The sequence below is a fragment of the Oryx dammah genome, unplaced genomic scaffold (assembly GCF_014754425.2).
Source record: "Oryx dammah isolate SB20612 unplaced genomic scaffold, SCBI_Odam_1.1 HiC_scaffold_10, whole genome shotgun sequence".
Taxonomy (NCBI): Eukaryota; Metazoa; Chordata; class Mammalia; order Artiodactyla; family Bovidae; genus Oryx; species Oryx dammah.
In genome coordinates, this window is record NW_024070194.1 from 16,483,320 (window position 1) to 16,494,686 (window position 11,367).

The 11,367-nt window shown below is 53.4% G+C and overlaps 1 protein-coding gene across 1 annotated transcript in view; it reads right to left on the bottom strand.

Annotated features, from left to right (window-relative positions):
- The window catches only part of VSTM2L (V-set and transmembrane domain containing 2 like), a 38,549-nt gene extending 34,334 nt beyond the window's left edge, over positions 1-4,215 (bottom strand). The window contains exon 1 of the mRNA XM_040247336.1: positions 4,045-4,215. Within this exon, the coding sequence (XP_040103270.1) occupies positions 4,045-4,165 (121 nt within the window). The 5' untranslated portion in view covers positions 4,166-4,215. The remainder of the gene's footprint in view (positions 1-4,044) is intronic.
- Between the last annotated feature and the right edge of the window lie 7,152 nt (positions 4,216-11,367).

Sequence of the window (11,367 nt, forward strand, 5' to 3'; positions counted from 1 at the left end):
TGCACGGGCTGTTTGCCAATGGCCTGGCAGCCCCCACCTCCTCCCGTAGCATCCCGCTGCACCCTCCTGGCAACAGAGAAAACCTCAGGACAGGGAATCACTCAATGGACAAAGGCCCGGCCAAGCCAGGATCCTTGTCTGCATTGGGGTGTATTAATAATTGAAGGTGCTGGCCTAGGGGTGTGTGTGTGTGTGTGTGTGTGTGGCAGGGCGAGGGCGGGAAGATGGATGTTTGCTGCAGTGAAGGGCTTCCTGGGGCTCCTCTGAGGGTCCACATACCCGTTCCAGTCGGGACCTCTTCCTCGCTGGCAATCCAGCAGCCCCCTGCACCAGGCAATTTCCCATCCCTACAAGTCTCATCAGGTTGGGTGAATACTTAAGGCAGTGACTCCAAGACTCTGGGCCTGGGGAGCTTATTAAAATGCAGATTCCAGGGTCCTCTCAACAATCATTTTGGCCAATGGATCTGCATTTTAACAAACTCCCTGGGTGCTAGCAATGCAGGAGATCCACAAAGATCCTCATTAAAGATCCTGCCTCCTGGGGACTTCTCAGGTGGTCCAGCGGTTAGGACTCTGTGCTTTCCCTGTAGGGGACATGCGTTTGATCCCTGGTCAGAGAACTAAGATCCTGTGTGTGGTGTGGCCAAAAAAATTAAACAGATCCTGCCTTCCAGACCCCTACTGTGAATAAGATCTAGGAAGAGTCCTGGAGAAGAAGTCTAATCCAGCTTCCTGCTTCTAACTTGCACGTGGCCTCAGCAAGATCTCATCATCTTTCTGAGCTGCTGGTTCCTCTTGGTGGAACCCACTGCTTTCCCAGTTGTCCGGGGAGCTGGAAGGGAGTCCCTGGGGTAGGGACGAGCAGGGGAAGGAGTTCCATCACATGACTGGCCAAGCCTGCCTCACAGCTGTGCTGGAGGAGGCAGGTTTGGAACTGCCAGACACACTTTCATTTTAGGCTCACCTTCCCAGCTCTCTGTACAGACTCAGTGACCTTGAGCAAGTCACTGGCCCTCTCTAACCTTTGTTTCCTCCTATGTTGGATGTCAGCCTTAGTGAGTAAACACTGATCAGGGGTTTGGAAGCACCTACCACCCAGTAGGAAGTTCATAAATGTCAGCTCCCTTTCCTCCCACCTGCGCAGGGCAATGAGCTAACCCTATCTGATCAGAAAAAATCAAATTAGCTGCCATTCATTGAATACCTACTCAGCATAGATACTGACCATCACCTTCCTTGCCTCCTGTTTCCCGATGTCTCCCTAAAAGACAGGTACTACCCCCTCCCCATCACTCCTCATGCCTTTAAAAACCCCTCTGTGAAGTGGGCTGAGTGGAAGCAGCCGGGAGGTGGGAAGTGAGACCAATGTCCTTGCGGACCCATCTGACCATGGGCTTTCCCTGTGACAAGCCCCGGGGCGAGCAGGTGGAAGGCATTAGCCTGGTGGCTGGGCTGGGCTGGAACTGAGCTGGAGAGCAGCCACAAAGCGGTTGGGGTCAGTGGACTCCTCCCCGAGAGCCCCCTCTTCCAGCCTCCCACACCCACCCGAGGCACAGAGACACCTCCCTAAGCCAGCCACATTTCCTGAATCAGCTGAGGACACGCAGAGCCCAGGAATAATGGAACGATCTGGCTCCAATCTGCTAAACAGCAATTTCTGGGCTTTTTCAGCACACACAGCTTTTATCAAATTGGTATTCTCCTCCTGAACACAAACGGCTTATTAGACATGACCCACTTATCCGCCGCGTCTCACTATCATTAATAACAGTTTCTTTTTGTGATTAAGTGAGTGGCTCCGAGCCCTTCCTGTGGTGTTAGGCGTCTGGCCCGGCAGAGGGGCAGCGGTGGGGGCTCCCTGGCATCAACCACTTGGTGACTTTGAACCTGGCAGTGTTGGGAGCCGGCAGTCTGGACCCTGCAGAGCAGTCCAGCCTCCTCGCTTCTTGAGGGACAGAAAGAGCCCTAGAGGGGTGACTCACTTGCCCAGAACTGCACGGTGGGTCAGCAAGAGAAGCCAGGCACCCCTGCAGCCAGTGCTGTGTCCTTCCTACCCAACCCCTCCTCTGGGCCCTTGCTGGACCTCCCCAGGGAGCAGTGGGGGCACTACAGCCAGGGGGGCAGAGCTGTGCCCTAAGCACGCCTGGCACCAGGGGGCAGGCGGAGACTGCCACACAGGGGAGAACCCTGCTTGCCAATGAGGAGGCCACCTCGGGGCCTCAGGAATGACAGAGTGGCACCCACAGCCCAGGGATGGGATGACGGTAAACCTCAGAGCCCCACTCCTTGTATCTCTCGGGACCAAAAATTCAGGAAAGCCCTTCCTTGGAACATCCTCCTAGTGTGAGTTCCAACCGCGCCAAGGATCTGAGCAGAGCCAGGAGGGGAGCGGGAGGAGGAATTCCTAGTTTCCCTTGAATGGGAGGGAGCCTGACAGGGAGATGAATGTCCTGGATAAAGCGCTGTCTTTGCCCGACAGACTCTGGGGCCAGTCTTGGTGCAACCACTCACTCACTGTGTGACCTTGGGCGAGTCCCTTTACCTCTGAGCCTTGGTTTTCCCATCTGTATACTAAAGATCAAAATAACCCTTCCCCTATTTTAGCACTGCTCCAGCCAGGTCAGTAGAAATTAGATGAGGGATAAGAACGGTGCGCAAATGGTACACAGAGCGGTTAGTATTTAACCTGGTCAGGAAGAAGGGTGCAGGGAGTCATAGTTCCTCAAAAGCAGAGACCCTGAGAGGGGCTCACTCTCCCAAGCAATTCCAACTCACACGGCATGCCCCAGTACAGCCTTCTCTCTGATCTCTTACCACCACAGCCCTTACTCTTTTCCATCAGAAGAAATCACCCAGTTCTCTGCCCTTTGTGCAAACCTGTCCCCAGTCCTGGGCACACACTGCCCAGCATGGGTGCTGCAGCCTCCCCTGCCAGCTTGGAAACCCTTGTAGGGAAGAGATGGATGGATGAAGCGTCTCCATTTTCATCTGTGCCCTGGTCCTCATACAGGAAGGAGTCCACCTCACGGAGGCAGGGGGAGCCCCTGCAGCTGCCGGCCTGACAATCCAACTCTACCGCCAACTTGGGCTCCTCTGGGGCTGGAAGGAGCTTCTGACACTCTGGCAGCCAGTGCTGGGAATGCTCACTTGCTCCCCAGCTCCCATGGTGGCTGAGTTGAGAGGTCCCACCTTTCAGTCCTCCGGGGTCAAAGATGAGGATGAGAGGGGACCCTACAGAAGGATGGCAAGGGGCTTCCTGCCCACCCCTAGAGGCAGACAAAAGCTCCAGGCTTCCCTCTTTCCCTTCCACGCCTCCGCCTGGAAGCAGCAATGCCAAGTATTCCAGCGTCTTCAAGGGGCTCCCACCAAGCCAAGATGCCACCCACCTGATGGGGTGGCTGCAGCCCAGGCTACTAGTTCTCAAGAAGCGGGGTTTGTCTGTCCCCCAAGACCTTTCCCAGTGGGGCAGGTGGAGAGGGAAGGGACAAGGACAGCTACAGGGTTAAACCCACAAAGGGGAAAGGCAGATGGGCAGAGAGGTGTGGGTGAGCAAAGTGTGTTCACAAGTGTGTGTATTTTGCCAGTGTGTCTGCAGGAAGGCGGGCAGGCAAGAGTTGTGCTCTGGGGTGCCAGCTGGCAGGGTGTGAGCCCTCCGGCCACGCCTGCTGTGTGTGTAGTGGGCACAGAAGTGAGGGCGATCCGAGAAGGTGTCTGGAGATGTGTGAGGGTAGGAGTTGTGTGAGAAAGCAGCGAGTGCGGCTGTGTCCGTGGCTGGTCGTGAAGGTGTATGTATCAGCGAGAGTGTAGAGGGTGGGAAAGGAGCCCTCCGCGAGAGTGGCATGGGGGTGGCACCCGGGCTGCACCCTCGTCCGCAGGAGTGGCCAGGGAGCCAGGGCCGGTCCGCAGACCCGGCAGGGGGCGCCCCCCCTCGGACTCCCGCCACCGGCGCCGCGGGCTCGAGTCCGCGGACCGCCAAGTCGGAGCCGCGCTGCCCAGGGTGGGGTTTGGTGGGGAAGTCCGCGGGGGCGGCGACCCAACTCACCGTGGCCGGAGATGTGATTGTCCCAGGGCGCGTGGCCGGCGGGCCGCGTGGCGCCGCCGAGTTGCAGGAAAAGTGCCAGGTAGTGGAGGGCGCCCAGCGCCACGGCGAGCGGGGCCCCCATGGTGCGCGCTCGGGCCGGAGGGGGCGCCGCCGCCTCACATCGGGGCTCAGAAGACCGCAGACCTCGCGCCCTCCGGCCCCTACCGGGTGCGGCCTGGCTGCCCGGCTGCGGCTGCTGCCCCTTCGCCCGCAGAACCCGGTTGGGCCCCGGTTCCGGCCCCCGCCCGGCTCCGGCCCAGCCCCGGCTGCGGGAAGCGAGCGCACGCCCAGCCGGCCGCCTCCGACTGCGGGACTCTTCCCTTCCGCGGAAGGCCACTCCGCTCGGCGCCGCTGCCGCCGCACCCCCTCCCTCCCGCTCCCCCCGCCCGCCCAGAGGAGGAGGCGGCGGCGGCGGAGGGATCCGCCGCTTGATTTATCATCAAAGTTTTGCCCAGGCTGGGATTTTTAAAGCGGTACCCGCAACTTCTCCCGGCCCGAGAGCGCAAGTCGGGGCGAGATGGGGTGGAGGAAGCCACCCCAGGGACCCGATTCCTGCCAAGCATAACACTACTGGTTTCAGGAACTGAAATACTCTCCAGTGGGATAAAGAGGAAAACCAATCGACCAGACCCAGCGCGCTCAAAAGGGACTCCTCAACTTTGCTAGCTGGGCGGTGCCGAGGTCAGGGAGGCAGGTGGGGGTGGGTGGGTGGATGGAGGTGAGGGGGAGGTGGGAAGAAAACCTGGGCTGAGGCACTGGAGACCTGGTTAGACCTGCCTACCGCAGGCTGTGTGATCGTGTCCGAATGTCTACCCCAGGCTGAGCTTCAAGGTCTTCATCTGAGAAATGGGAATAAATAGCTGCCTTCAGGGATCCTGCGGAGGATTACAAAATCGTGTGTGTAAAGCGCTAAGCATAAATGCCGCCCTCGTGGTAGAAGCTCAATAGTTATTAGTGATGTTGTCCCCCTCTCTGGGACTCAGTTTTCATGTCCGTGTAGTGGGTGTAAGTAAGGCAGGCCAGTTGCTGGGTCTCCTTCTAGCTTAGAGAGACTGAGCCTTGTGCAGTGGACTGGATCGCCCCCTTCTGGACTGCAGGGCTCCCTCCCTTGGACAGAGGGGCCTAGAGGTGGTGGTGAACGAAGCTACTTTCATTTCCAGGAGCAGGAATCCTAGGAGGTCCTCCGATTCCTCCTCTGACTGTTTTACTGGGGCTGTTGAGACATAAGGCGGACCTGTGGCTTCATTTAAAAGAAAACTAAGCACGTTAAATCAGAGACGGAGCTTCTCCGAGGACCTCAGCAAGTCTGGGGCCAAGTTACTGCCTCCCGGGCAGGATCTCTCCTACTCTCATCCCTTGTGCTTCATTAGGCATCGTTCCGGGCACAGCCCTACCCGCCGCGGTTTCAGCACCTCGGAGGAGGACAGCGTCCACCCCGACGCCCATCTTTTCAACCTCACCCATCGCACTTCTCGGACTCTTAGATGGGAGGGTTCAGCACCATGGACAGACCTTCTGATTGCCTCCCTCGCCCCCGCCGAACGGGAGTCAGAGCCAGAGAAGGCCCACAGCCCTCTCCAGACCACACACAGGTGGATCCAGCATTGTGGACATCACCCCAACTTTGAGAATAAGGTTAGAGCCCGAGGGACAGCTTTCCTCCTCGCCCCTGTCTTTAATTTGTTCTCTCATACCCCTTCCCAATAATATGGCAGACAACACGCCCGTTGGGGCCTGTGTTCTCCAGCAACAATACAGTTTATTCGAAAGCATGGACAGCACCCTGAAGGGTCGCGCAATTACGAATACTGTACACAGCTGACAGCATTCACGGGACCGGTGTCGCGGCGCTGCCTTCAGCACCGCGGACAAACCCAGTCGTCATCTAGCTCCTTCCCGTCCATATTCTCTGGAGTAAGGGCTTTTTTTTTTTTTGGCCTGATTAACTTACTTATTATTTCCCTCCCACGCAGAGGTAGTATTTATTTAGGCTATCCTGAAATGGCCTGGAGTCTTGGACCCTATGAAAGCGTTTCCTCATTCATTAATTCACTTTACCCTCCCTCCCAGTGAAATGGTTTCCATTGCCCCTGTTATAAAGGGAGAATCTTTTGTTGTTTGGCTGCACTGGGTCTTAGCTGTAGCAGACGGGACCTTTGATCTTCATTGCAGTTGCGGCATGTGGAATCTTTAGTTGCTGGCATGTGGGTCTAGTTCCCTGACCAGAGATCAAATCCTTGCCCCCCTGCATTTGGAGTGTGAAGGCTTAGCCACTGGACCACCAGGGAAGTCCTGAAGCTGAGAATCTTCAAGATCACATATCAGCTGATGCTATGACTGAAACCCAGGACTCTTTTAATCCCGGCCTGAAGCCTCTCCAGGAGAATAGAATGCCAGAAATGGGGCCCAAACCCAGGGTTTTCTCCTCTTAAATTTCAAATTGGAAGGAAGCAGGCAGAGGCAAGGGCACAGGGAGAGAGAGAAGAGAAGAAAGGAGAGAAAACAAGAAACTCTACTTTCAGACTGTAGAGGAATGAGGTCAGAGTGGGACAGCGGCCCTGCCCTTATCCACTGACTGACCTGCAGGCACCCTTTCTTCTCATAGTCTGTGCTTAGTTGTGTCCAACTCTTCGCAATTCCATGGACAGGCTCCTCTGTCTATGGAGATTCTCTGGGATGGGGTTAGATCTCGTAACCCCTGAAGTTCCTTCAAGGACAGATTTCCAGGGATTTAATGAGTTTGAAAAGGCTGTTGCTGTAATGGTTCTGCTCAAAAGCCTCCAGTGGCCTTGTCTATTAGAGAAATCTGACATCTCTGGTTTGCATTCAAGGTCCCAGCCTCCCTTCTGCTCCAGGCACCATCCCCCCTCTGCACTGTCTCCCTGCACCCACGCTAGCTTCATCGTGTCCTTACCATTCCCTGTGTTTTCCGCTCTACACGCATGCCTTCCCCTCTGTCTAGCTGAGTCTTCCATTGGCCAAGGTCCCGTCTGAATACCTCACAGGAAGACATGCCTGCTGGCTTCTCCCAATCTCTGAGCCTCTGTTGGCCCATTACTGTTTACCCAGTGATGTGCTACAAGTTTACTTATCCGACTTAATCCTCTGAACTACCAAGACACATAGGGTAGAATAGTGTGATTTTAAGTGTGGAATCTAGTTTTTAATCCTGCCACCCACCCACTAGCTGTGTGACTTTAGATAAGTTACTTAGCTTTTCTGTGCCTGAGCTTCCTTATCTGTAAAATAAAGATAATAATGCTTCCATCACAAGGTTATCATAAGGGTTAAATGACTTGCTACTGCCTGAAGAAAGTGAAAGTGGAAGTGAAAGTGTGAGTCGCTCAGTCACATCAGACTCTATTCAACCCCATGGACTGTAGCTCTCCAGGCTCCTCTGTCCATGGGGTTTTCCAGGCAAGAATACTGGAATGCGTTGCCATTCCCTTCTGCAGGGTATCGTCCAGACCCATGAATCAAACTTGAGTCTCCTACATTGCAGGCAGATTCTTTACAGTCTGAGCCACCAGGGAAGCCCAGAACACTGCCTGTTATTGTTATTCAGTTGCTCAGTCATGTTCAACTCTTTGTCACCCCATGGACTGTAGCCCACCAGGCTTCTCCATCCATGGGACTCTCCAGGCCAGAATAGTGGAGTGGGCTGCCATTTCCTTCTCCAAGAACACTGCCTGGCACAAAGTAAATAGTAACACATAGAAAATACATAGCCATATGCTGCTGCTGCTGCTGCTAAGTCGCTTCAGTCAAGTTCGACTCTGTGCGACCCCATAGACGGCAGCCCACCAGGCTCCGCCGTCCCTGGGATCCTCGAGGCAAGAACACTGGAGTGGGTTGCCATTTCCTTCTCCAGTGCATGAAAGTGAAAAGTGAAAGGGAAGTTGCTCAGTCGTGTCTGACTCTTCGCGACCCCATGGACTGCAGCCTACCAGGCTCCTCCGCCCATGGGATTTTCCAGGCAAGAGGACTGGAGTGGGGTGCCATTGCCTTCTCCAACACAGCCATATACATGCTGGCTATTCTTATTATTTATACATAAGTAAACAGGTGTTCAGAGAAGTTAAATATCTTCTCCAGTGTCTCACAAGACAATTGCAGAGTGTGGTATTTTGATTCCAGAGCTGATGCTCCTGGCATAATACCTAAGGACATCTAGTTCAATCCACCCAGTTTAGGAAACTAAGACCCAGAGATGATGAATGAATTCCTCAGAGTCACACAGCCAACCATGGCAGAACTAGATCCTCAGCCCCCTTCTGTCTGTCAGCTCAGGGCTCTCCCACAATACCATACTGTCTGGTCTGCATTTTCTGCAGCACCTAAACTGTACTTTTCAGTTTATAAATCACATTTACACCCATGCATATAATTTATGCCACACCCCCTGAGGCCACTATTATTATCTTCCTTCTTATTAAAAAATATTTATCTATTCATTCGGCTGTGTTAGGTCTCTGTGGCACATGGAATCTTTGTCACATCATGTAGGATCTTTTTTTTCAGCGCATGGACTCTCTAGTTGTGGCACTCAGGCTCTGGAGTGCAGGCTCAATAGTTGTGGCGTGTGGGCTTAGTTGCTCCCCACCATGTAGGATCTTAGTTCCCCCACCAGAGATTGAACCCAAATTCCCTGCACCGCAAGATGGATTCTTAACCACTGGACCACCAGGGAAATCCCTACCTTCCTTCTTTTACAGATAAGGAAACTGAAGCTCAGAGAGTTGAAGTAACCTGTCCAACGTTGCATGGGGAGGCGGGGCAAAGGCTGAATGTGAAAGGATGAATCCTCAGCCGCCTATTCCTCCTCTGTGAGATTTTGCCTCTTTTCTGCTTTGCGATCCAAGTGCAGACTGCAGACACTGTGGAAGCTAAAAGCCTACAGGAGGCCCAAGGTAAACGAAAACCGTTCCAGGAAACAGTCTCTAGGAATTCACTAGGGTGGGCGGCTGTTGTCCCTCATCTCACTCTGGGAATGCTCCAGGAGACAGTAAGCTTCCCATCCCTGGAGACAATTAAACAAGCATCTAGTGGTCACGTGGATGCCAGAAGGCAAATATCACAGCTATTTCCACCACCTAAATGAGGCTCAGAAGGTGAATATCATGTTAGGTATTGCAGTCAGGAAAGGCAATCTTTTTAAAGTTCGCCCCAAGCAGTGGAACTTGCACTGTCCCCTCCCCCTGACACAAGCCCACTGGAGAGTCCCTGGCCTCCCCTTAACTCAAGGAGGCCGCCCTCCCCTTCCTCCTTGAGAGGTGTCACTTGAGCACCACAGCTCTGTCAGTGGTAACAGCCATAAGATTTGTCCTTTTAATCCAGAATCAATAACAAATTTCATTTAAAAATAAATTAAACCAGGCATTGGAAATCATTCACTGTGTGGGCCAGGGCCCTCTATAGTGCCGTCTAAATGGCTTCCTTCTGCTCATCTATCAATGCCAAGAGGGGGGAAATACCTAAGCTGCCTGATTCATGGAGAAACTACTTGAATGTATCAGCTCCTAACAATGAGCAATTGAGCCCTGAGTTGCACCTTTTAACACACCAATAACATGTGGAGCACGGCTTCATGAGAGCTTATCGGAGACCCCACGGTCGCTGGCTTGGAGGGAGCCCATTTATAAGGGGGAACAATGGCTTCAGTATGTAGCCACCTAATTTCCAGAATGCATTACTGAGCTCAGAGGAGCAATGGAATTCTATTAACTCTTATCTGCCATGGGAGGGTATGAAACCGGAGGGAAAATCCAGACTCGGCAAAGACTTGACCGGAAAGGACTAGGACTGACCCTAGGAGGTGGGTGAGCAAACCCAGAGGGGAAGGGGGGCAGGTGGGGCCCTGGATGGGTAAAAATATGTGCATTAATAGAGCTCTGGTTTCCAGCGATTACGTTTACATCAGCGAATAAAACTTGGCAATAAAACATCGGAGCTGCGTCTCAGACAGCATTTCCTTTTACAGTCTGGTGTATTTCATTCATTATAACAGGAGGCAAGGAGCTTGAGGTGTCCCCACTTCTCCCCCTTTAATTAAATTTTTAAATTACTGCCCAAGATTTGGATAAAGGAAAAGACTTACAGCTTTGCAAATCGCCATCCCATCCGATCTCAGCTCCCATCCCATTACAGTGGTGGCCCTGCCTGTACCAGAATCCAATATTATTAAAGTGAAATACTGTGGGCATTGCCTTCCTGGGCTCTGGTTTGTAAAAGGAGATGCAAATTTGGGAGAGAAATTGGCTCAGGCTCAGAAAAGAGTCCTGGGTTCTGAGACTGGTTTTTGCCATCACCTCACTGTATGATCTTGGTCAAGTTACTTCCCCTCTCTGAGCTTGACAAGTTCCCTTTTCCCTGCCTGACACATCCATCTGGAGGCTTTTAGAATTGATTAGGGGCTGGGGGTATCCCCCCCTGACCCAGTGCACACTGGGATGTCTTAGGGAGCTTTAAAAAAATAATAATATTCAGTGCACACATGCTAAGTCACTTCAGTCATGTCCAACTCTTTGCGATCCTATGGATTATAGCCTGCCAGGCTCCTCTGTCCATGGGATTCTCCAAGCAATACTGGAGTGGGTTGTCATTTCCTCCTCCAGGGGATCTTCTCAACCCAGGGATCAAACCTGTGTCTTAAGTCTCCTGCATTGGTAGGTGCGTTCTTTACCACTAGCACCACCTGGGAAGCCATAACAATGTTTAGATCACACCCCCAAAATTCTGACCCAACTGGTTTGGGTGAGGCTAGTCCTGGGTATCCATTTTTTCCAAAATTCCCTAAGTGATACCGGTGTACAGCTGGGGTTGACCACAACTGGCCTAGACACAAAATTATGTAATATTAATTGATTTTAGACTGTCTGGGGAGACTGGTTGTGCCTGCACTGGACCAGGTCCCACTCCTGGGGCAACCCTCCTAGTCGGGCTAGGGGAGATTTCTGGGGATCTGCCGACTCACCAAGTCCCAAGTGTACCTCGTGCAGGGATCCAGTGGGCCACAGAGAGGACCCCAACAGGATGGGAGGAGCGGGGCTCCTCCTCCTCCAGTCTTTGAATTGAGCCCAGTCAGTCTCTTGGGGTGAGGGGGCTACCTGCCCCAGCTCTTATCTGCAGGGTAGTGCTGGGCACTGACTTGTGACCTCCTCCTCCCACATCTGGGATGCTCCTCTCCTCTGATGACTGATTTCTTTATCTGTTCCCCAACGAGCTGGCCTCTGCAGTCAGGCCATGTCCCACTCACATGAGCCTCCAGATTCTGAAACTTCTCAA